Source organism: Cornus florida, unplaced genomic scaffold (assembly GCF_030987335.1).
Source record: "Cornus florida cultivar Cherokee Brave unplaced genomic scaffold, ASM3098733v1 CherokeeBrave_3.0.0_Hap2_Chr09, whole genome shotgun sequence".
In the NCBI taxonomy this organism is placed as follows: Eukaryota; Viridiplantae; Streptophyta; class Magnoliopsida; order Cornales; family Cornaceae; genus Cornus; species Cornus florida.
In genome coordinates, this window is record NW_026775579.1 from 7204570 (window position 1) to 7232200 (window position 27631).

Genomic DNA, 27631 nt, shown 5'->3' on the forward strand with positions numbered 1-27631 from the left:
GGCCAAGAATTCTGAACTCCTGGTTAAGATGAATGAATCTAAGAAGGCAACGGCTGCTTTGACAGCTGCAAGGGATTCTCTGAAAACTAAGAGGGATGCTCTGGCAGATGAGAAGGATGCTCTGAAGGCTAAATAAGAGGCCATTAAAGCCGAACGAGACTCTCTTCAGGATGAAGTTGATGTCTTGAAGACTAAGAAAAATGTTGCCCTTACTGAAAGGAATTTATTGAGGAATGAGAAGGGTGACCTTCAGCGTACACTTATTGCTCAACGGTTGACCCATGTAAACTCAAAAGAGAAATTCACAAATGAACGCTCTTCTTTGCTACACATCATTGGCAAAGTTGAGGGTGGCATACGAGCTCTTCATGCTCGCTTCACCAGAACAAGTGCCATCAGGTATGCTGAAGGGTACAGAGATGGCTTCATTGACCGTTCTCCCCCTGAGGGAGAGTTTAGCTCCTGTTCTGGTCCTGATGAATTGGATGCTTCTCTGAACATCAGTCTAGTAAACAACTACCAATATCCACCCTGTGACCCTGCTGAAAATATCTCTATTGAATGCATTGAGGTTGCAGCTTCAGGGATTGCTCCTCCCTTTCATCCTTTGAACATCCCTCTTATCACCACTATCATCCCTTCCACATCAGTTGCTTCTGATAGACTTACATTGACTAAGGGGGTCATCCATCTTGATTCTCCCCCAGAGATAGCGAGGCAACCAAAAATGGAGAGGTCAACAAAGAGTCTGGGTTAGGAGAGGAACCTGCCAACTAGATTTGTGGATCTTTGTAACAGTTATTTATTTATTTATACAAATATTCAAAAATTCATGTATCTCCAGAAAGTTAACTCATGTATTCAAGCACTTATTTTATTTGAAATGAAACAGGGAAAGATATACCTATTTTTTCCAAAACTTCCATTCTCTAATCCTGAATGGCATGATAACTTGATATATATATATATATATATATATATATATATATATATATATTATAATTTTTTTTTACAAGTATCTGACGTTCAGCTAATAGTGCTATTTGCCACTTACTTTGCTAAGTGCTTGGTGTTTGGCTGACAGTGCCATTCGGTCATGTATTCAATTTTGTGAAGGATTTTGGCGTTCGGCCCATAGTGCTAGTTGCCACCCGTTCTGCTATGTGCCTAGCGCTCGGCTAGAATGCCCCTTGCCGCTTGGCATATATTTATTTTTATGTAGGAGTTTGGCATTCGACTCGTAATGCTAGTTGCCACTTGCTCTGCTATGTGCCTGGCGCTCGGCTAGAATGCCACTTGCCACTCGGCATCTACTTATTTTTGTGCAGGAGTCTAGCGTTCGGCTCATAATGCCAATTGCCACTCGCTCTGCTGTGTGCCTTGCACTCGGCTAGAATGCCACTTGCCATTCGGCACCTACTTATTTTTGTGCAGGAGTCTGGTGTTCAGCTCATAGTGCTAGTTGCCATTTGCTCTGCTATGTGCCTAGCACTCGGCTAGAATGCCACTTGCCACTTGGCATCTATTTACTTTTGTGCAGGAGTCTGGCGTTCGGCTCATAGTGACATTCGCCACTTACTTTGCTAAGTGGGAAGAATGCCAATCAATTTTTATGTAAAATAAAATTATTTCACAAATCTTGGGAGTTTCATATACTTGCAAGTGTGCAAGCCAAAATGAGCATATTGTCGGAATTAAATTCTACTTCTATTGGTAGTACCTTTTCAGAGACGTGGCATTCCATGGTTTACTGACTAACCTCCCTGCTATGGTTTCAAGCACGTGTGCCCCCTTCCCCTCTGACTTCTGCAATCCTGTATGAACCTTCCCATGGTGAAAACATCTTTTTAACTATCCCCACCGTCCTTTTCAGAACCAGATCACCAAGGGCAAAGTCTCTATGCTTTACCCTTTTATTATGGCTATTTACGAGCGTCTGTTAAGAAGAAATAAGCCTTATTGTAGCTGCGTCCCTTTTCTCCTCCAGCAGATCAAGATTAAACCTTAACATGCTATCATTCTGCTCTTGATTTCACGCCAAGCTTCTAACGATTGGAACTAAGTGCTCGATTGGTATCACTGCCTCGGTGACGTACGCCATTCGTTGGCTCTCCCCAGTTGGCCGTCTCGGGGTTGTTCTGTAAGCCCACAAGACGTTCGGAAACTCGTCCAACCATTTTCCTTTTTCATCTTCAAGCTTCTTCTTAAAGATTATCCTGTTCATGATCTCAGCTTGACCATTAGCCTGGGGATGGCTAACTGCTGCCAACTTTTGATTAATCCTATATTCTTCCAGCAGTTCCTTCACTTGCTTGCTATTGAGATTGGTCCCATTGTCCATAACGATTGACCTTGGTACGCCAAAGTGACAAATAATATTATTCCAGATAAAGCGTCTTACTTGAGTTTGGGTCACACTAGGGTATGGCTCTGCCTCTACCTACTTGGTGAAGTAGTCTGTTGCTAGCAGAACGTACTTGTTCTACAATCTTGCGATTGGCAGAGGGCCAACTACATCCATCCCCCATTACGTGAAAGGCTATGGCGTGGCCATTACGTGCAAGTCTTCAGGTGGTTGGTGGATCAATGGTTCGAACCTTTGGCATTTATCGCATCTTCTAGAGAATTCTTCTACATATCGTGCCATGTTTGGCCAAAAGTACCCTTATGTCATTGCTTTGTGTGCCAAAGATCTTCCTCCCGAATGATTTCTGCATACACCTTCATGAATAGTTCGTATGATCTGTCTAGCCTCTGTTCGGGTAACATACTTCAAGTACGGACCGAAAAAGGACCGTCTGTACAACTAATTATGCACAATAGCATACTTCGCGGCATTGGACCTAATTTTTCTTGCTTCGTCTTTCTGTTCGAGCAGCACACCATCGCGTATGAAAGCCATGATCAGATCAATCCCGCTTAGCTCATATGGTATAATATTAACTTGCTGAGCACTTGGACCAAGTAGTTTATCAAAAATGGACAGCTGGTTCAACACGTCAACTGGGATGACCTTAGCCAATGTTTCTCCAGAACTGGATACACTACAGGTCAAGCGATCGGCATCTTAATTGTACTCCCTCGGCAATTAGATGAACTTAATCTGATCGAAGTCTTTTGCCTCACGCAGATCAACGGTTCGGTATGCTTCCATAGTCTCATCTTTGGTTCCGTATTCTCCAGTTACTTGCCGAACGATTAGTTGTGAATCGCTATAAACAACTAGATTCTTGATCTTCAGCTCTTTAGCTAACTTCAGCCCAGCCAGCAATGCCTCGTATTTAGCCTCGTTGTTGGTTGCTTTGAACTCAAGTCTGATCGCTTGGCTCGGCGTGGTGTCCTCTGGTGTTTGCAATTTGATTCCAATTCCTACCCCCATTTGATTTGAATAGCCATCAACAAAGAGTTTTCATAAGGAACAACTATAATCTTCCTCCAAGTCTTCAACATCACATTCAAGTAGGAAATCAGCCACTGCTTGACATTTGATTGCCGTTCTGGGTTCATATGTAATATTAAATGAGCTCAACTCAATGGCCCATTTTGTCATTCTTCCTGATAGGTCTGGCTTGTGCAAGATCATCCTTATAGGAAAAGTAGTTAAGACGACAACTGGATGGGATTCGAAATAACGCCTGAGCTTCCTTTTTGCATTGACCAATGACAAGATCATCCGTTTGGCCTTTGAGTACCTTCTTTTCAACTCGGCCATTATTTTGCTAATATAAAACACTGGGAACTACTGTCCATCTTTGCAATGGATCAGAACGGCATTTGTCACGATGTTGGATGCCCCAAGGTACACAAAGAGCTTTTCATTTGGCTCGGGAGCAGACAGGACCGAAGGGTTTCGTATGTAGTCTTTCAAGCTGGTCAATGCCTGCTGTTGTTCATCCTTCCAGGCTTGTCTTCCATGGCTTCGTATCGTGTCAAAAAATGGTTTACAACGGTCTGAGAGCTTAGAAGTGAACCGGCTCAGTGCGGCTATTCGACCTGTGAGTGGTTGCACTTCTTTAATTATCTTTGGTTTTACATTACTGATCAGAGCTTCCGCCTAGGCTGGGTTAGCCTTAATTCCTCTATAATTGACCATATGTCCCAAGAAGTGGCCAGAGCTTACGCCGAATGAGCATTTGGTTAGATTAAGCTTCATTTCGTACTTCCTCAACACACCGAACACATCCTGTAAATGCTCCAACTGATTATCCTTCTTTTTACTCTTTACCACTATATCATCAATGTAAGCCTCCACAGTTCTCCCCATTTGACTTTTGAAAATCTTGTTGATTAGCCTCTGATAAGTAGCTCTAGCATTCTTTAGTCCGAATGGCATGACTTTGTAGCAGTAGGTCCCACGTTCAGTAACAAAAGAAGTTTTTTTTTCATCAATCGGGTCCATGGGGATCTGATTGTAACTTGAATAGGCATCTAGGAAGGTTAATCGCTCATACCCAGTAGTGGCATCCACCATTTGATCAATCCTTGGCAATAGGAAGCTATCCTTTGGGCAAGCTTTGTTCAGTTTAGTGAAGTCAATACATACTCTCCATTTCCCATTCTTTTTCTGCACAACAACGACGTTGGAGAGCCAGGCCAGGTATTGAACCTCTCTAATGAATCCTGCATCGAGCAACCAATCAATCTCCTCAGCTATGATTCAATTGTGTTCTAGAGCAAATCTTCTTTGCTTTTGCTTCATAGGCTTTCCGTTCGGATCTACGTTAAGGGAATGACATGACACAGAAGGACTAATTTTCGGCATGTCTGAATGGCTCCATGCGAACACATCTGCATTCTAAGTCAAGAAATCAATCAACCTTTGTTTCTCCTCTTCAACAAGTCTTAATCCCACCCTCGTTGTTCAGTCCGGCTTCTTATAGTCGATCTGCACATCAAGAAGAGGTTCTTCAGTCAAAACTGACGACTCCTCCTCCCCACTCTTGTTGGGTGGAGGCTCCTGCAATTGCTATCTTGGACTTGCAGAACGGATGGGAATTTTCCCCTTTCCAGCAGATTTCAAAGTCACTGAATAACACTTTTTTGCTGCAACCTGGTCCCTATAAATATCAATCACCTTGGTCCCATTTGGACCCAAGCATCGCATCACTTGATATAGAGTTAATGGGACACCCTGAACTCTGTGAATCCACCCTTTTCCCATTAAGAGGTTATAAGATGGATAGATTTCTATGAGCACAAAACTCTCAGTCAAAACTCTCTCAGCAGCTTGCATTATCAATTCCACCATACCAATGGGCTCTACACGCTTCTTATCAAATCTTAGCAATGGATTTCCTGTGGGTTTGAGTTTCTCGGGTTTGATCTCGAGCTGGTCGAACGTTATTCTGGGTATGACATTTGCACTACTTCCTGGATCAATCAGAACTCTTCGGACCAGGCATTCTGCAACTGTCAGACTGACGACCAGTGGATCTTCATGAGGAACCTGAACATATAGCAGGTCTGTTCTATCAAAATTTATCTGTGCCAATGCGTTTTGTTGATGCAAAGTATGTACACTGCCAATCCTCCTTTTCAATTTGGCCTAGCGTAATCGCATTCTAAGCAGCTCCTCTAACTGCGCTGTCTATTTAAGTTGGCCATGAATTGCATTTATAATCCGAACAGGCTGAGTGCTGCGGTGATTCGGATTCTGAGTTCTTTTGATCTACCCAACCGGTCGGTTCTGCTCTTGTGCCGGACCTTGAACAAATCCTACAAATTCCTCCTTTGCGATCAGCATCTCCACTTGCCTCCTTAGGTTCTTGCATTCATTAGTCTGATGACCAAAGTCACTATGAAAAGAACAATGTTTAGATTGATCCCTCTGTTTAAGAGGTTGTCTGATTGGTAAGGGAGGGCAAAACTTATCTTTGTTCTCTTGATACAGCCTTGCAAGAGTAACTCTGAGTGGAGTAACCAACTCTTCCTCTATGGGCCTCTTCTCTACCTTCTAGGGGGTCTGACGTTGTTGCTGAGCTTGTTTTTGCCGGATCTTAGCTTTGGGCTTCTCTTCTGTTGAGATAATTAATGTTTTCCTTGCATTAGTTACCTCTTCTTCTTCTAGTCACACAAAACCATCAGCTCTCTCATTCAGCTCGTCCATGGTCTTCGGCGTATTCACCACCAGGCTTATGTGGAACGGTGTCCCTCGGTTTATTGCGATTTTAAATGCTTGGACCGCTGTGGACGGATGACATTCCATTGCCATGCTTTTGACAAGGTTGAACCGGGTGAGGAAAGCTTGGAGTCGTTCATCTTCGTGCTGCTTCATTGTAAAGAGGCTTGAAACATCCTTGGCCGGGCGTTTAGTCCCATAGTACTGGCTTATGAACTTGTTGCACAAGTCGTGGAAACTAGCAATTGAACCTTGAGCCAGATTCTTAAACAAACTGAGGGCTGGCCCAACCAAACTTGTAGGGATGCATTTTCACATCAAAGGATCATTGTTAGTATTCAAAGCCATTTTCAACTGAATGTGGTAGATGTGATCGATCGGGTCGGTTGTTCCATCAAACAGAATGAAGATCGGCATGGAAAACTTCCTCAAATTTGGAGCCTTTAGGATTTCATCAGTGAACGGAAATGCAACCTTTCTTGCTGATGAACGCAGTGCTTTGTTCTCCCTTGAAAACCGTGATGGAACTCCATGATCAACAGTTCTCCTTTCTGAACTTCGTTAATCAAACGTTGCCATTGAAGGTCGATAGGGTGGATCAAACAATCTATCCTCCACAAACTCACTTTGCCACAGTGATACAGCCCTATGATTATACACCGGCGCTTCCTCTTGCACGATCCATTCGCGATGTGGATCCAAATGAATAAATCCCTCTCGATCCCCTACTTGACGGACATTTGGAGGTAGATCGCCTACTAAAACTTCATCAAGACGAGGATCCATGCGATTGACACCTTCTGGATCACCATGATGAACAACATTGAACAGTAAAACTCCCTCTCCTACCAGAGGTGGCCTCGACGCTCCATTCCAGCTCGCAATTCTTCATTCTCTTTTCTCAGGGCTTCGATCATGTTCATCAACTCATCGAGCTTCGACTGCTGGCCATTCTCCAAGAGATTTGAGCTCTCTTCTCCGATTATCATTCCTGATCGGAGTAAAGTCATTAACCGTGGATTCTTGATCAGATCTGAGCTTTGCTAATGCAAACGCACCAGATCTGGACTCAAACAAGTTGAATTCTGTTCATTACTAGCCATATTTGAATTATGTCAGCAATGAGCTCACTGAATTCGGCAATCTCAACAAGTCGCAACTGCGTAGCTCGTCGAAACAAACACGTACAGATCAGATCTGCGTAGATCGGACGCCAATCTCTCGAAATCAACTGGAACCGAGATTCAGTAAGACAGATCACAATTCCATCAATCTTAATTCAGCTTTCAGAGATCAAGCGCCTTATTCTCAAAGTGCTCTGAATCGAATCGATTTAGATCAACACCAATCAATCCTCATCGTTCTTCCAACAGACAGCGCCAATTGAAGAAACGCAGAAATTTTCCCTAATTTAGAAAGAGAAATTGTGCACTTCAAATAATTTTTTCTAACCCCTTTTCCCTCTTATTTTTGTCTATTTATAGACGGTTACAACTACTCTTGAAGCTTTCTTGTGATGGGTTGGCCTTACTTGCTTTCTTTTCGTTTGGGCCTAATTCATTTCATCATACTGCGAGTTTTTCTACCGTCCTCCTGGGCTTGGGCCCTCTTAGCGAGGACTTGCTCCATTCCTGTTGCTTTTACTCGATTCATTCTCAACAATCTGGGTCTCATCAAGCCCAGGTTATTTTTGGTGTCCTCAACATCTTAAGTATGTTCCATCTCAACAGCTCAAATACAAAACTATTTCACATGTATGACCAATCAAATAAAAAACCTTTTCACATGTATGACCAATTAAATTTGACATATATCTCATTCATTTCTTTGCATGTATCAGTTAACTATATCCTAGAGAAACGGCGATAAAAATCCTCTATACCAACAAAACATATATGTCCAACCAACTAATGCTAATTTCATATACACTTTATGAAAATCTTGGGATTAATATTACACAAAATTTGGGATTTACGTTACCAAATAGTTAGGATTCACATTACGAAATAGTTGGGACTCACCTTAGGAAAAGTTTAGGATGCACCTTTTGAAAAAGTTGGGATGTATATTACGAAAAATTTGGGATGCACATTAGGAAAATGTTAGGATACACTTTACAAATACTTTGAGATTTATATTACGAAAATGTTAGGATGTACCTTAGAAAAATATTGTGACTCACTTTACACAAATATTGGAATGTAGATAAGGAAGAATTTGGGATGCTTATTAGGAGAAAGTTGAGATGTAACTTAGGAAAACGTTGCGCTGCAAGCCCAATAAAAAAACATTTTCTTAACATTGTAACACTCTGAAACACTCTTTTTCGGCCAGTCATGTACCCTACAAATCCTCTCATTTTTTATCCTCACAAACAAACATTAAAACCCCTAATAACTGCACAATAAAATAGCGATCAATTCAAATTCACCAATAATTTTCTAATTCTGGGTTTCTTACCAAAAATGTGTTTATATATTCTTACTAATTATATTTGTTTTTGCCATTCAGTTTTTCTCGAAATAAGACGATTTCCTTCAATATGAAATCTTAAAATTACGAATCGTACCTGCTTAGGGTTGGAAATAAGGTGATCTCCTGCTTCGATTTGGAAATACACTCCTGCTTAGCTTTGGAAATATACTGCTACTTCTTTTTGGAAGGAAATTAGAATCTGCAATTTTATTGGGAATGACAAAAGTGCTATTTCTATTTGGAAACAATTTGTAGCATCGAAATTTTGGGTTGATTCACACAACAATTGTTGCTTCTGGATTCTATTTAGAAAGAAATAAATTTCTAAAATGGTTTCATTCATATTTTGGGAGAAAAGGCTAGTGGCGGGATTTGATTTCTATTTCAAATGGCGCCTGAAGTGAGGGAAGGAAGAGGAAGAAGAAATAAGGGAGGGAACAAAAAGGGTGTATACTTGAACAATATATACATATACATATATATATATATATACAGAAATTCTGTATTAGGAAAATATATTTTTTAACCAAACATGGTAAACACTGTTCATTAACCCAAAATGGAGCAAATAGACCACTATGTAATTGGAGGTGATCCTGGTCCATATACAACACCCCAACATTGGTGTCTCACAGAGGTATGGCTCCACTAAAGCTATTGTTGTGGGTCCTATTTGGGCATGGGATGTATATTATATAAAGGGATTTTTACATATAAATGGAGTTAGGGAGCCATATTTACTTATGGATGGAGTCAAAGTCTTATATTTTCACAAAAATGAGTTTGACCTAAATGATGACACGGCATATGAAGTTTTACTGTTTAAAATTTTTGTTACCTAAAATGCCCTTCTCTCTATTCTAATGCATTTACCTTATCACCCTTGTTTAGAAAACATGGTACTTGGAGGCCAAAAAGTGGTACCTTCAGTTCAAAAACGTGGTACCTTTAGAACAAAAGTGGTACCTTTATAAAAGGGACTTATTTTTGCAATTGAAAATGACATTAAACCCCACACCGCTAATTATGTTGCACATTACATCCATAAACAGCTCCATTAGCGCCATGAATAACACAAAATATTCTCCAAGCTAGCTAAGCGAGTGTTTAGAAAACATGGTACCTGAAGGCCAAAAAGTGGTACCTTCAGTTCAAAAACGTGGTACCTTAAGAACAAAAGTGGTACCTTCGTAAAAGGAACTTATTTTTGCAATTGAAAATGGTATTAAACCCCACACCGTTAATTAAGTTGCATATTAGATCCATAAATAGCTCCGTTAGCGCCATAAATAACACAATATTCTCCAAGCTAGCTAAGCGAGTGTTTACGAAACATGGTTCCTGGAGGCCAAAAAGTGGTACCTTCAATTCAAATACATGGTACCTATGGGAAAAAAGTGATACCTTCGCAACCGCTAATTAGATTGCACATTACATCCACAAATAAATTCATTAGTGTTATAAAGAGTACAAACTATATTCCAATCTAGCTGACTTGAGGGAACGAATAGTACAAAATATACTCCAAGATCACTTGGAACATTGTTTATCTGCTAATTTTTTTTTTTAAAAATTTTACAATATATCGTAAACACAATTATTCTCTACTTGATAGGTAAAGAAGCTGCTTTTAAGCCAATTCCATAATGGAATAGTACCTGCAACCCAAATTATCCTTCAGGAGGTGCGCTTGGTTCTTACAAAATAGGAACTTACCTCCACAAATTAATGTAAGAGTTGTCGAAATTAGGGTTAGGGCTTTAAGCTTGTAAGGAGTAAGATCAAACAATGGTGAAACCTCGCAAAAAGTTCTCTTTACCTGCTAAGTGCCCTCAGTTCTTTAAAGTTTTTCTCCCAGAACTAAATCCGTTCATCAATTAAAAAATTCATCAATGTTAATCAATGCCTATCACTACAACAAAAAATTCATTCTACAATTAAAAAATTCACCATTTATCAATGTTCCAATACATGAACTAAATCCATTTGTTAAGAAAGTCATCAATTTCCTAACACTGCTGTTGAAAAATTTATAAACCTTCTTATTAAATAGAAGAGCCTAATATGTATTTATTAAATAGAACAACCAAAATCCATTACTTTTCATTAAATCAAAACCATCAAGTGAAGTACCATGTCTACAAAATATTTTAAGTCACCACGAATGTCAAAAAAGTTATCACCCATCCAATCTAATAAAGTCAACAAGAAATAAAAAACTAAATCACTAAATTTAAAGGAAGCAATCATCTTTTGCAAAATAAGAACACAATTATTAAGTTTGAACATTTATTAGCCCTCACTCGTCCATACAAAGTCTTGATTGCAATATTAGCCCCCACTCATCCATACAAAGTCTTGATGGCAAGAATCGATCCTCCAATCACACTGTCAAAAAAAAAAAAAAAGTTACTACATTTAATTGTATCACATTAACGAAAAAATTAACCAACCTTAAAGAAGTAGGCGAAACGGAAAATGTGAAGGAGAGGAATTGAAAACGTGGAAAAATTTTCAAACTCTTAAACAAAATGAAAAAATATAATTAAATGCATAAGATGAGGCATTCTAGAATTTCTAGACTGGGGCATTCCAAAATTTCAATAACACATCAGTATAATTATAATTATATGTAAAGAAAAATATAATTCTAGACTGGAGCATTCCAAAATCTCAATAACACATTAATCTCTTTAAGTTATAATGTATAAGATGTATGTTTGAATTCAAGATAATCATTCTATTCTCATCTTACAATTAATATATATATATATATATATATATATATATATAAGTAGCGTCCTACAATTAATTAAGACCCAGATCTATATCAAAATTCTAAATGGTCTTCATGTATAAGAGGTCTAGAGACCAAATTGTCTCCCTATTATCATTGAAAAATTCTAAAGATTTAATTATGACCCAGATCCATATCAAACATGATCTTTGGATACCATAATTTTTTTAACAATTGCATTATTGAAATAGTTATTCAAAAGTCCCAAACAGCCTTGCCGATTAAAATAGTGCGAAAAAAAAAATTCTACTATACTAACTATTTAGATGTAGTATATGATAATTAAGAAATATTTGTGTTATTTATGGCGCTAATGGAGCTATTTATGGATCTAATGTGTAACTTAATTAGCGGTGTGGGGTTTAATACCATTTTCAATTGCAAAAATAAGTTCTTTTTACGAAGGTACCACTTTTGTTCTAAAGATACCACGTTTTTGAACTGAAGGTACCACTTTTTGGCCTCTAGGTACCATATTTTCTAAATACTCGCTTAACTAGCTTAGAGAATATTTTGTATTATTCATGGCACTAATGGAGCTATTTATGGATGTAATGTGCAACTTAATTAGCGGTGTGGGGTCTAATGCCATTTTCGATTGCAAAAATAAGTCCATTTTACGAAGGTACCACTTTTGTTCTAAAGGTACCACGTTTTTGAACTGAAGGTATCACTTTTTGGCCTCCAGGTATCATGTTTTCTAAACGAGGGTAATAAGGTAAATGTATTGGAATACGGAGAAGGGCATTTTAGGTAACAAAAATTTTAAACAGTAAAACTTCATGTGCCATGTCATCATTTAGGTCAAACTCATTTTTGTGAAAATATAAGATTTTGACTTCATCCATGAGTAAATATGGCTCCCTAACTCCATTTATATGTAAAAATCCCTTATATAAATATATATACTTTTTTTATTTAAACCCCTTCAAATTCTTTGCAATTCTTTCCAATTACGCCTCTTTAAACCAAACAACACTAGTGCAATTCAGAACATATCAAATCAAATGTATATTCTTTGTATAGACATTATTTTCATCACTTCATTAAATGCAGCGGTGTATGCAAAGAAATCTTGAAAGATCAAAAGATCCTCTTTGTATAGCTCAGTATCATTCGAAAAGGCCGGCCAAGGACGGCTGCCTTGTCTTCTTCTTTTTCACCATCTCTCTCACTTCTCTCTCTCTCTCTAGACATCCAGCCTGCATTTGTTCCTTCTTTCTTCAACACATGTCTTCTTCCTCTTCTTTCCTCTTGTTATTGTTGTTGTTACTTGTTGCTCTTGTTCATCATCTTTTCTTGACTATGTCACCCATTTGCTACCATACCCTCTATTATTCGCAGACTTCACTACTTCCCAAAACTAGTACTATAATTGCATAGCCATGGGTTGTGCTCAGGGTAAGCCTTCCACGAACTCACCACCCCGAGGCTTACGGAAGTTGAAGATGGAAAACGGCTATGTTGCAAGAGGAGGGAACGTTGGATCTCGAAGATCAACTGGTCAGAGGCTTTTGGGCAAGGAAAAGGGCCGGCCTTTTCTCCGGCCAGAGTTGAGAAACAACAGTGCTAGTTATGGTAGTAGTGGTAGTGGTAGTGGTAGTGGTAGTGGTAGTGGTAGTGGTAATGCGAAAGCCAAAGGTGGTCAGGATGGCAAGTTAATCACTGGAGAGGTGGAGAGAAAAAGTAGTGGAGGAGGTGGTGTAGGTGGAGGCGGTGGCAGCAGTGGCAGTGGGGGCAGTGTTTTTGGTAGGATTACGTCATCATCGAAGCCTTCCAGTGAGGATGAGATGGTGGATGGATGGCCAAAATGGCTCACCGATAATATTCCTAGAGATGTTCTGTCTGGTTTAGTTCCCAAGAGTGCAGAATCTTATGACAAGCTTGATAAGGTCAGCCTTCTATAATTTTATTTTTTTATTTTTATATAACGAGTGTCCAGGGCTTTGGACTTATCCACGGAAATCATGTAAAAACACAGATCGAGTAAAGCTTGGATCAAGTCTGCGGGTGTGGCCCTTAAAGAATTGTTAATTGTACCAGTTAGAATTCGATTACAACATACATAATTACATATACAGTTTTAGACTGCTTAGATTGGTAGGATTTTTCTAAACTTCTTAAAACTGCAGTCCTATGATCATACAGTTGATAAGGTAATACCTTCTGTTCTTGATCAGAACAAACTTTATAGAACAAAGAAACTAGCTACGTGAGCTGTGTTTGACAGTGTCTTTGGTATAAAAGGTAGGGCAAGGGACCTACAGCAATGTATATAAAGCTCGAGATAGGGGCACCGGAAAGATTGTAGCCCTCAAGAAGGTTCGCTTTAACACATCAGAACCCGAGAGTGTGAAATTTATGGCACGAGAGATTATGTTCTTGCGGAAACTAGATCATCCAAATATCATAAAGCTTGAAGGATTAGCCACATCAAGAATGCAGTATAGTCTTTATCTTGTTTTTGATTACATGCAGTCCGATTTGTCAAGAATCATTGCCCGCCCTGGTCAGAGGCTTACTGAACCACAGGTCAAAACCTTGGCTTTTTGTGTATTTATCATTTCAGATTCTAAGAACGTGGAGGATATATATTCCAATGTTTGAATATTGTGGATGCAGGTGAAGTGTTATATGCATCAACTGCTTTCTGGCCTTCAGCACTGCCACGAAAGGGGAATTTTGCACCGGGACATTAAAGGATCCAACTTGTTGATAGATAAAAGTGGGATGCTGAAGATCGCAGATTTTGGGCTGGCAAATTATTTTAACCCTGAGAAGAAGCGTCCTCTCACAAGCCGAGTGGTGACACTTTGGTACAGAGCCCCTGAGCTGCTGTTAGGTACCACGGATTATGGAGTTGGGATTGATCTTTGGAGTGCTGGATGCCTACTGGCAGAGATGTTTGCAGGGAGACCGGTTATGCCTGGTAGGACTGAGGTAATGCTGTTCAACTAAGCATTCATAATTTATGTTTCAGTATCAACTCCAATTCTAGGCTAATTCAGTTGATCAAAACCACCATATAATAATATATTATGAAAACTTAGTCAAATTAATTACTTGGAATTGTTCCTTTGTGGTTATATCTAAATGTCAAATTATTTGAGGCTTCAATGGAACAGTAGATGTTGAGGCATTTTTAGGTCATTAGTCATGAAAATTATTTCTCAGATTATCTATTTTTTTATGCGTGCAGGTTGAGCAAATCCATAGGATTTTCAAGCTATGTGGAACACCCTCAGATGATTACTGGAAGAAGCTGAAGGTGTCTACAACCCTAAAACCACCAAATTCATACAAACCTACTATTCGTGGAGTATTTCGAGACTTCCCTGCATCTTCTTTGGGTCTTGTGAACACACTTCTTGCTCTAGATCCTGCATATCGTGGCACTGCAGTGGCTGCCCTTCAAAATAACGTAAGCACCACAAATCGAAAGCCCTAAATTTCCAATGCCTCACTATTAAAATTTATGGTTATATATGTAGTTATTATTTCAATACATTATAGACCAGATAATTACTAGCATGATGAATTCATTATATTATCTATGATGATAAGTTCCATTTGACATCTACTGAAGCTGAAAGCTTAAACTAAGTGGAAGCCCAAAAATCCAATTCCGAGAAAATTGAAAGCTTATCAACAAGTAAAAGCCTCTTTTAAATTTTTTTTATTGTAGAAATTGGTTAGCAATAATGCTGTTTTCAATTTCTCAGAAGTTGTAAATTGTGATGGAAAAGTTATTTTTATCAAAACAGAATAATACTTTCATATCATTCTGTGCTAAAAAATATCTCCTGATTGCAGTTCTTTCACACAAGCCCATTGGCGTGCAACCTTTCAGGTTTACCAGTGATTGACAAAGAGGATGATGAACTGACTCAAACCAATGAGAGCAGAAAGTAAGTTCCTGTTCAAAAAATTTAAGTTTCATGATCATTTTTCTATTGTATTTATGAAATTAACTAGTAGTAGTGACACATTAATTACTTCAGAATTTCATTGAACCTTACTGTATATTATGACCATAGAAAGAGAGCATAAATTAAGGTTGAGAGGATGCTTTTATCTCATTGAGTTATGGGATCCAATATGAATTTGATTTTATACATTCAACAATTTAGTTTGATTCGGGTTATTTAAAACAATTGTCAAGAACTCAAATTATAGAAGACGGAACTCTTAAAATAGATTTTTTTTTTTTTTTTTAACTAAAATTTTAGAAAACAATTTTCAAAAATTTCCCCTCAATTTTCTGATTTTCAGTTATCAAAAAACTTAGTAGTGTTGTCACAAAATTGAACCAAACATGCCTTTTTCTTTTGTTGTCAGGTTAAAAACAAAAAAAAAAGCTTTTCTTTTCTCTCAGTTTTTGATATATTGCAACTGTTTTAATTGTTTTCATTAATTGTTCAATCTTGAAAATCATAATTTGATGGAAGAAGGAATAGGGTGCTTTGGTGCTATGGAGAAAGAAACGAACTACAGAAAATATGATGAAACTTTCATTAAACTATATATCAGAATCTAAAGAATAATAGAGACCACCTCGTAATAAAATGAATTAATCTAGTGATATGAGATATGATAGTTACATCAATTGTATACTTGCACATAGTTTAATTCATGATTCGATACATTAGAAATAATGCCCAAAACCATGTGTTTTTTTTTTTTTTTTTTTTCTCTCCCTCTCTCTCTCTCTCTCTACAGGCATAGGAATGGGAAAATGAGACAAAGTTCTCGGACACAAAAAGAGCGGCGGAGAAAGGATCTGACTACAGAAAAGCCAAAGGCAGGTTCGAATTCTTCGAAAGAGGTACACATCTCACCTTCAGTTAATCATACACATAGTGTGAATAAATTTCTTTACGTTTTGACTAAAAATTTAACAAAAAAATGAAAGCTTCCAAAACCAGCCATCCGTCTGGCCGGAATCCCAAACCTAACCACCTCAAACCGCCTCTTTTCTTCCCATCCAATGAGCCTTCTAAGGTAGCACAACCCTTTCCATATCCATCCTCAAAAAATTCATCACACTCATGCATTAACACTACCACAAAACCCACCATACCACCAAAACGTCAGGCTCTAACACCATCTAAACCACTGAAGGTCTCATTTTCCACTCATGCTCAGACTCATTCACCTAAGCAACACCCCTCAAGGTTTATTGATGATCACAACAATGTCCTCCAGGTCATCGACCCCATGAACACTCAGGCCTTGAATGATGAAATCTACAGACTGGGTGTTGAGCTTTCTGAGTTTAGAAGCAACTACACTTACAACCACCTTCTTGAAGAAGTAGAAAGGCTCGGAGGTATCATTGAAGATGGTCTCAAATGTAAAGCCAAGTTGAGGTCAAGGATCAATGAGTTTAGTGACCAAATAATCTCCAGTAACCACATAACCTTATTACAGGATTGTGATCCTACTCCCTCTCCAGTGTACTTGAGGATGATCTTCCCTTCACTAGACCAGCGCAACTTCCATCGGAGCAGCAACCGTTATCCACCACATCCAACCGCCACAATTGTCACATCATCTAACCAGACAATGCTGCTGTAACAACCCAAACCGGACATTATCCGGGTCCTAACCAGACCCGACACCACCCAAGGGTAATAAAGTCAAGGAGAGAAATGACTTGACTCTAAATGAGCCAAGGGGAGTCCATTTAAGTCTTCACAGCCATATAAACTCATTTAGTATGGTTCTAGATACAAAGACAATGATCTCACTTAATTAGGCCTTTACGGTTTGGGAGATTTCCGGAGTAATCTGCATTAAAATGGTCATAACTTCCTCTACGGTTAGAATTTTGGAATAAAATTGGTACCATTGGAAAATTGACTCAAAATTATTGAATTTAGACTCAAATTTGACCTAATTTGGTTAGGAAATGAAGGAGATATGACAGTTTGAAGTCTAGTCAAGAAATCTGGTGCGCTAAAGGCGTCAATCGGTTGAAACTCCCTGAAAACTGACAGTGATGGTCAGCCGGCCCAAACGATGTTTCAGTGATGCATACTCTCTGTTTTGGCCAAAATGAATTGTCAAGTAGCTGGCTTATATCACCAGCCGGCTGACACTTCGTAGGAGCTGAAAAATAGCTATTTTCTAGGTGCTTAAGGCATCGGGTACCCTATGGCATCAATGGTGACCGTAAATTAGTCTCAAACCTATCCCAAATGATCCAAAAACATGCATGAACATAAAATGAAGATAGGACACATCCTATATATACGTTCACCAATAAGAAATGACACTAAAACCCTCTTGTCTACCACATCATTTACAAACATTCATCCATTTGTAATGTTACTAAAAATAATGCTTAGGGCTGATATCTACATACACCAAAAGAAAAGGTAACATTGCCATTTAGGCTTTTACAAAAGAATGTCATAATTGGCTTAAAGTTTACAAAAACTGCCATTTAGTGCAAAAGTTACAAAAGAAGGGATTCTTCGACTTCAACTACCCTTGAGGAGGAACCTTGTCAACTACCAACTTGCTAGACCTGAAAAGTGTTAAAGGAATGGGTGAGCATGGAGGCTCAATAGAAGTTGTCCAAGACGTCAACTTTAGACTCCCTTGAGCCATATAACACACAAAGGGAATAAAAGAGAACTGGGATCATGCATTGGGTTTTTTTATTTATCAAATTTATATCACAATTAACATTTCCATCAACGACATTAATGCATTTCAATAAAAATGTGCATAGAATGCAATGCAATGTGCAATACTCCCAAACTTGGCCTCTACCGACCCTAACTCACACCGAAAACCGCTAACTGAGTTTACCAAGGTGAGATTAATTAGCTATCCTAAGCAAAAAAACCATTTGGGCCTAGTAATTAACTTTATGCGTCCTAAACTTGCATGCGCTCCCTCTGGGTGAAGTTAGCACCGAACTCGCGAAATCTGCTTCTTTTTATAAAAACCTCATTTCAACCCATTTCTCTATTCCCTTCCCCACCATGTCATGCAAATGCATCATTTTCATCAATTAAGCTGCATTTTCATCTATATAACAATAATGGCATAAACATGGCATCCCTTGGAAATTTAATACAACAATGGCATTTTCCACAATACAATTACAAACAAGGCATCTTATGGAAACCAACTATAAGCATGCTTAATATAGAACTCCATACCATCCCAAAATCGTGCTAGCATTCACATATCAAGCAAGTCTTCTCTAGAACAATATCATACATGTCTTTAACATAAAAAGGAATCCAACTTCACATTATTTATTAGCATGCTTTCTTCAAATTAACCATAGTAATATGTTAGCACTTAGATTCAACATAGAATAACATATTTACTTTATATAAGCATGCTAGGAACACACAATTATTTCAATAACACTTTACTAACAACTATCTCTTAATATAACATCAAACATGGGATTTATGAAAGAATCAAACAATAATTTTCACTGAAAGGCAAGTTCGAAGTCTTAGAAAACCCCTACCTCAAATTGTGCTAGCCAAACAAGCCCTAAGCAAGCCTAAATTTGAAATTCCTCCAAGTGTGTGCAAGATTGGTCTCAAATGAAAGCCCTTGATGCAAGGAACCAATCTCCTTTGTTGAGCTAAGCCTAAATCTCACTTTAGGGCTCTCAAAATGTGGATTAAAGCATGTAGTTTATAAATATATAGAGAGAAAGAGATCATATAGAGAGAGAAAGGGGTTAGCCGAGAATGGGAGGAAGAGGAGATGGTTTGGCAAGTTCTAATTGTGTGTGTGGTCCCTCTTTTGCCATGTGTTAATCTCTAGGCGGTTACTAACTTTAGGCCAAGTTACCACATTGCCCTCACTCATCCATTGCAATGTCATTCATTTCACACAAAATATCTTCTCTAATATATAGATATATGCATATGTATGTATGTATGAAATGTCTATAATGCTTTTCAATGAAATTGGCAAAATCGGAAGAAGTTCCTGAGCCCAGAAATCGTCCTGACTTCCGAAAAATTCTAAAATTGGTTTCGTCACTTCTAATTGACGTAAAATAATTAAAAATGCATTTTTAAAACTCTCGGCTCAATGAAATAACGTTAATAGCCCTTGGGGCCCGCGTGGCATGCAAAACGAGGCACATAAAATAAATAAAAGAAAAATTCAGAAAAATCCAGAAAAAAAATCTGGGACATTATAACAGCCAATTTGAATTTGAATCCCATCCCATCCTAACACCTTTAGGTACTCTCACAAACCACTTTCCACCTACTTAAAAGGTTATATCCCCCTTTTAGGTAAAGTATCTAAAGCCACATGCTATACCCCCTATCTGCCATGTCTAATCAGATGCATACCTCCCAAGTCTATACCACCTCCTCCTTCAGCTACAAACCACACAACCACTCTTCGCACCTTTGTTTCTCATCCACCCCAACCATATCCAAATCCAACCTAGGCTACCATTGTCAAGAATCCACCACCAAGAACTCCACTAAAACTTGTCAATCTCATAGAACCTACTTATAACATCATTGCACCACCACCTGAAGTTGAGCAAGTTGGCCTGGATCATATGAGAGCAAGCCTTTTAGGCTACTTTATTCATAAACCTCTTCCATTTGGCATGGTTAAGGACATCACTACCAGCCACTAGTCAGACAAAGGACTCACAAGAGTAACAAGCATAGAGAAAGGGTTATTTGAATTTTACTTTTCATTCTTGGAGCAATACAACACCATCATCACTCAAAGACCCAGGTTCCTATCTAACAAACCGTTGATCCTCACCCACTAGGAACCATGCTTCCAAAAAGGTATTATCTCTTCAATTCCAATCTGGATTAGGCTCTTCGGAATGCCACTGCAATTTTGGACTGAGAGTGGACTGAGCTATATCTCTAGCATCATTGGGACTCCTCTTTTCACTAATGCCGTTACTAAAGGTAGGCACAAAACTAGATTTACCAAAGTTTGTGTCGAGGTCAAGGCAATTGCAGACTTTCCATCTACCATTAAGATGCATACAGGATCAAGGAAAGTTGCCAATGTTATTGTGGAATATATAAATTGCCCTCCAATATGTTATACTTGCAAGTGCTTTGGTCATACAACCAAGACATGTTACAATTCCAACCCCCTATTAAAACACTTCATCCATCCACTGAATGGAAAACCATACCACTTAAGTAATCTTCTACCAAATTCCATTCCAAAACCACTGTCTACTATGTGAATGATTCACCTTTTAACTCACCATGCCCTAACCCCAAGGACTCTAGTTCTGTGTCACAACCTTCCCTGCAAATTCATCCTGGTCAGAATGTTATAACCCACTATTTTAAACCAAATGATAATTTCACAATTGATCTAAGTTCTTACCATCCCAACCAAATGTTCCCTGAAACTATACCTACAACCATCGTTAAACCTTCCACCTCCAAGCTCAACTATGTAGTGGCCTCTCACATTCTTCCATCTACAATGGACACATGCACCAGCGTTTCAAAATCAGATTCATGCACTAGTCTCCCTGCTGACTTATCCAAGCACAAAGCAATGAATGCAAGCAAACTCAAGAGTAAACTATCTTTTAAGAAGGCACTTACTAATCAAAAAGGGAATCTTTTCCCAGGTGGCAATCTCTTTAATACCGTTAGATGGTATCATTAGTTATATGGAACGTAAGGGGCCTTAATAACAGGATGAAGTGAAACAACTTCTTCGAGATAAAAAGGTTAATATTGTCTTCATCATAGAGACCAAGATTTAATCTGTTAACATTGATAGGGTGCAAAAATACCTTGTAAGGAATTGGAAGTTAACTCAAACCTACCAATACTCAAGTTTAGGGAGAATTTGGATCCTCTGAAATTCAAATAAGGTGGGCCTTCATGTTCTCCACAGTTCAAAATAGGCCATCCATTGCTCAGTTACTATACTCAGCAACAAAACCTCATTCTATATCTCCTTCATTTATATAGAAAATGACATCATTAAAAAAGAGAGTCTCTGGGCAGACATTCAACTACACTCAACCTTATTTTCTTCCTCACCATGGATTATTGGAGGAGAATTCAACATTGTCATGACAGTATCAGAAAATCATATAGGGTCCAAGAGAACCACCAAGGCTAGATAGATTTTAGAAACTGCTTGGATAACTCTAACCTAAGGATTTGAACTTCTCAGGAGTTTTCCAAACTTGGAACAACAAAAGTCCTGGTATCTCCAACATTTCCAAAAAGCTTAATAGAGTAATTATCAATGATCAATGGAATCACTTCTTCCCTCTATCCCACTGCAATTTCCTCCTACCTGGTATCTCTGACCATAGCCCCATGGTCATTACACATGGGAATCCTACACCATTGAGAATAGTGACTTTTAGATTCTTTAACTGCTGGAGCAATAATGAAGCCTTCTTACCATTTATATATACAATCCCATTCGAGCAAGTACATAGAAGGATATACCATATTCAAAGTCATTACCAAACTTAAAAGCGCCAAGCATCCACTTAAGAAGGAGTTCTCCAAGAATTTCAATACAATACAATTGGAAGTTCAAGCTACCAAAGACTCCCTCTCAGAATGCCAACTAGCACTTGATGTCACACCAGATGACCAATCACTAAGAGAATAAGAGAAGTAGCTTATTTTAATCTATATCAACCTTAGGACCAATGAAGAGAAAACATACAGATAGAAATCAAGAATTCAGTGGCTCAAAAGATGGTAACTCCAATACTTCCTTCTCTATAAATCCATTGCCTTAGGATTGAACATAAACAAGGTAACCTCAATCAATTCTTCTACTGATAAGCTTCTGGACACTGAGATTGTAATCAAATATGAGGTTGTGAACAACTTTCGCACAGCTCTAGGTATGAATCCAGACCCATATCTAGGTACAGAGGCTCTATCCCTCTTTATTAAGCCTTCACTACCTGGACTTTTCTCATCCTCCTTATGTTCCATTCCCACTACTGAGGAAATTAAGCAATACATATTCTCTTGAAATAGTGATAAGGCCCTTGGACCTAATGGGTTCAATGCTCTCTTCTTTAAGAAAGCCTAGCCAGTTATTGAGCTTGATATCACCATGGCAATAAGAGAATTCTTCATCTCTGGTAAACTACTTAGAGAGGTGAACTCCACATACATCACACTAATACCTAAAGTTGTTAATCCTTCGTCCCTCAATGAATTTAGACCTATATACTGCTATTCCACCATCTATAAGTGCATATCTAAGCTTTTAGCCATCAAACTCAAGCCCATATTACTCAATATCATTAGAACTACACAATCAGCCTTCATACAAGTAGACTTATTGATGATAACATCTTACTTGCACAAGAACTTCTCAATGGATACCATAGAAACTCCATCTCTTCCCCTAGGTATGCTCTAAAAATTGACCTACATAAGGCCTTTGACTCTGTCTTATGGCACTTCTTGTTTGACACCTTAAGAATACTTGAATTCCTAACTACATTTGTGTCTTAGATACAAACATATGTTTCCATACCATCATTCACCATCTTAGTCAATGGGAGTTCAATGGGTTCTTTAAAAGCATTAAAGGACTAAGGCAATGTGACCCCTTGTCACCATTTCTTTTTATAATTGTGATGTAGGTGTTCTCTAGCATTGTCAACAAATTCACCATAGAAATGCCCTTCAAATGCCACTGGAGATGAAAACACCTATCCTAACCCACCTCATTTTTGCTGATGATCTTATGTTCTTCTCATATGGTAGTTTACCATCCCTACAAATTATTAAAAAGGAAATTGATACCTTCTTATCTCTCTTTGGACTATAAAGCAATCAGAGTAAGAGCCATGTCTTCCTAGCTGGAGTCAATGAGCAAATAGAAACCACTATCCTCACCTATCTTTGGTTTGACAAAGGTGATCTTCCTGTGAGATACCTTAGAGTTCCACTTGTTACCTCCATGCTGAGAGCCAATGACTGCAGATCTCTGGTTGACAAAATCACATCAAGAATTGCCCACTGGACAAGTAAAGACCTCTCATTTGCTGGTAGATTACAATTAATCAAAGCAGTATTGTTCTCAACCCAAATGTGTTGGAGCTTTAAATTCTTTCTACCAAAGAGTATTATAGCTAAATTGGATGCCATCTTCAGAGCCTTTCTCTGATCTGGACCTGAACTCAAGAAGATTGGAGGGAAGGTAAATTAGGAAACTTCTTGTTTACCTAAAATGTGTGGTGGGCTTGGACTCCTAAACCTCTTCACATGGAATAGGGTTGTTGTTATAAAGCATCTATGGTATATTATCAAATCAAAGGACATGCTCTGGGTTCAATGGATTAACATTTATCTCCTTAATGGAAGAAGCATTTCGGAGGTGAAGACACCTGGACAGTGTTCTTGAATATGAAGGAACCTTCTCAGTTTTAGGACTGAGGCCATGTCAAACTTAAAATTGGTGATGGAAGCAAATCTAATTTCTGGTTTGACAACTGGTGTTACCCAGGTCCTCTACATCTTATTGTCACACCCCAGCAAATCATTGAATCCGTATATGATAGTAAGATAAGTTAAACTCATTCATCTTTGATTCCTCACAGTCCTTCCCAACCACCATCATAAACATACCACCCCAATTACAGCTTACATACAGACTACTACTGCCTTACTCACGAAGACATAACATTTTCAAGTGGATAACATCTGCTACTGGGGAATTCTTAATCTCACAAACAATGAAACATCTAAGCCAGTACTTACCTAGCATCCCTTGGTCTCATCTGGTCTAGTCCAAGCAAACAATACAAGAATATTCATTCACATTATGGGTGGCCATCCATCATAAGCTTCCAACACTGAATAGAAGATGTACTTCACACATCAATGCTATAATGTGTATTCTCGATCTACAATAGGGAGTTGGAATCCCATGACCATCTATTCTTTAAGTGTTCATATGCAAGGCCTTGTGGGCATTTCTACAAGCACGTTGTGGGTTCTTTATCCAACCATCTAATTGGTCTGACCTAATTGCATGGTCTTCATTCCATTAGAGAGGTAACTCAAACAATCACAGCTATACAATATCAAAGCTCTCTTTAGCCTTCTTGGTCTATAATATCTGGAACGAGAGGAATCGAACGATCTTCCAAAAGAAAATTACTCTCTCAAAACTCTAATTTGCATCTTACATGTGAGACAATTAGATTGAAGCTCATGTCTTCAACCATCCCAGATTCCTCTTCAGCTAGAAGATTAATTGCTGAATGGGAACTGGCATCATCAATCTTGAGACCTCCTGCCGAGCTTCCGGATCAAAAGAACTGAGGAGTTATTCTCCATGGTAATCACCAGAATTGTATCTTAGACCAGTAACGGTCATCTCCTCTGTTTACTCTTTAGGTATTGATTCCTTGATCCTCATTGGGTTGGAGGTACTCTTGGATCCAATTGTCTGTTAACTGGGCTAACTTCCATTTTATAGGCTTGTATAATCTTATACATATTTACAAAATGAAAATTAAATGAAAAAAAAAAAAAAAAAAAAACTCACCTTCGGTTTTTCATGAGCCTAGGAAGGGAGGTTGTATAAGAATGTTTCATTTTTAGAAGAGATTCGTATAATTTCTCAAACTATAAGGGAGGTCCTATAATTATAGCAAACCATAAGGATGGTCTGTGTAATTAATCCTAAAAATTTAAGAACTCTCTTTCATATTACCAAACTGACATAAAAAAGAATTAATAGATAAAGCATCTAAAGGCATTTGGATGTCCTTCTCCTAGGCATTTAAACCTTAACTGAATTCCAATGACAAAAAAAAGAAATTCCACACACCCTAACTAAATTTTATTAGGAGGTATTGGTTCAAACACGCGTAATCTGATCATCACTTATATATATTATATATATATATATATATATACCTACACAACATGATCTCACTGTAATTTTAATTTGGGAGTCATAATGCAAATTACAAATTTGATAAGGTACTATTATCAAATTTATTGATCAATCAAACATGTGTATATATATTCACCAATAATAGTGTATCTCTATACTACTCTCAATTTGTTTTGGGTTTTCCTCCCTTCCCCGGTTTCTTTCCTTAATTAGTTATAGGGTTTTTATCCATTCTCCTATTTTTCACTCCTAGAATTTTTATTTTTATTTTTTAAATTACACTTGACGGTTAACTAACATGTCATATCAATAATGATAATATAACATAAAAATCTTTCATGATATTTATCATTTCTCTTCCATCCTAACTTCTTGTATGCTAGTTATAATTTTTGTCAAATTAAACATATGATATATGTGCCACGGGAAAATTAACAAGTCTTAGTAATGAAAAGGGGGAATTGACATCATTACATTTTTTGTTATAGTTGGATTAAAAAACTCCCCTATCAAAACTTATCAAGTTATCCTCAAATTCGTGACTGATTTTTAATTGAGTTGTGAAATGTCAAATTTGACTCATATATATATATATATATATATATATATATATATATATATATATATTGTGCATTAGAAAATATAAATATTGAAGTTACATCCTCATTTAAAATTTTAAAATAAATTCACAATGGGTAACATCTAAAGTTCAAGCCTCACTGTTGTCTTGATAATTAAAATTTGAAATGACCAAAACTAGGTTAAAGATGAGGGAGTGCCTCAGAATATTGAAAGTGGACAATGATTAAATGTTTATATATATAATGTGTTATTATATTTCAGGAGCCAGGGAAGAATGCAGAGATGACTATCGAGAACAAAGAAGTGGGTAGCGGCACAACGGCAACCCGGCAAGAAGAGAGTTTAATTTCTGTCTCTAAAGATGTATCATCCCATCCAAAGATGTCCCCTAGAAGTGAAGCCCATCCTAATGCTACCAAGAACATAAAAAACTTGCCTCCATTACCCTATGCCAAAACCAGCAACATCAACTACAACGATGATGATAACCCGAACATGTACAGATTGAACCAAGTCTCTAGGTCTGTGTCCACAAGGGAATTCCGAAAACTTAATCCAAGAAAGCACTTTGAACTACATGATTTGGATGCTTAAGCCATGCATTAATTTGAGAGATAATCACATAGAGCTGAATCTTTATTGACATTTGTATGTTTGTTGTACTCTCATGTTTTTGTTTTATGTAATTCTTTTCTGATTATAGTTTATTTTGCAATCTAAAAAAGAAAATAATTCATTACTTCAGTTGGCACTTGCATTTTGTGTATTTTTTTTTTCCCACAGGAAACAAAGGAATTGTCTATTTTACTAGTAGCAAATAGCACGTTCTATATATATATATATTTCATTTTTCTTCTCATTAAGTCAAAACTTCTTTATAAAGAAGGAAAAATCATTTACAGAATATACGAGGCCTGCGAGGGGCATACTCCTGAAAAGGAGAAGGAAAAGGAAAAGGAAAAGGAAAAGATATACAAAAACAGAGGCCCGTTGTAGAGGCGCAAAACACAAGGACCAATCAGGTCAAACCCAATATCCATGAAGACTCAAATACAGGTCTATTTAAATAGCTATAAACTTAGGTGGATGACATGTATAGTGTTCGGCACGTGACAAAGTGCTGGTTCCGCTCTCCAGAATGTGTGGAATGGATAGAATAGTGTGTTGGTTTTGTCGATTGTGTATATGCTTCATGTAACATTTAAGATATAACAAACCTTATACTAATATGTCATGAGATAATTAACAATATGTTAAGAAATCATTAATTAAATATACAACTCTATATTTAATTAAATATGCAAAATAAAGTAATAAAATAATAATAATAAATAAAGAACATGGACCAAGGCTAGTATTGGATACTATGTCCTTAAGACAGATTTGCCCCGCTATGGTGCTTACGGACTCAGTAGCGTGTATCTCCCAAGATACAACAGTCTACATCCACCAGTAGCAGTACTATAAACTCGTGGATACGGCGAACCTTCTCCGTGTAATACTCTTTGTGACTCAAAAAATGCATCTATACTATATAAATGTTGAATTGAGTGCAATCTGAACCAAATGGTTCGAACCAATCTTAATATAGCTCGATGAAATTGGATTAGGGTCTAAGTGGTTCAGACAACTTAACCTATTCTTTGAACCCACTTGGGTTGGGTTCAAGTCTAGAGAGGGAGATAGAAGAAAATGAAAATGAATGATTTGCAAATGATCCAAAGGGGGGTATTTATAGGCAACAAGGTGCCTTTTCGGATTGG

At 37.8% G+C, this 27631-nt stretch overlaps 1 protein-coding gene across 1 annotated transcript; it reads left to right on the top strand.

The window, feature by feature from the left end:
- The first annotated feature begins 12775 nt into the window (after positions 1-12775).
- On the top strand, positions 12776-26462 carry LOC132272372 (probable serine/threonine-protein kinase At1g54610). Its single transcript, XM_059773531.1, has 9 exons — positions 12776-13282; positions 13638-13922; positions 14013-14330; positions 14590-14811; positions 15204-15298; positions 16110-16293; positions 16596-16963; positions 23792-23939; positions 26130-26462. The coding sequence occupies exons 1-9, from the start codon at positions 12776-12778 to the stop codon at positions 26460-26462; spliced, it is 2460 nt and encodes an 819-aa protein (XP_059629514.1).
- The last annotated feature ends 1169 nt before the right edge of the window (positions 26463-27631 follow it).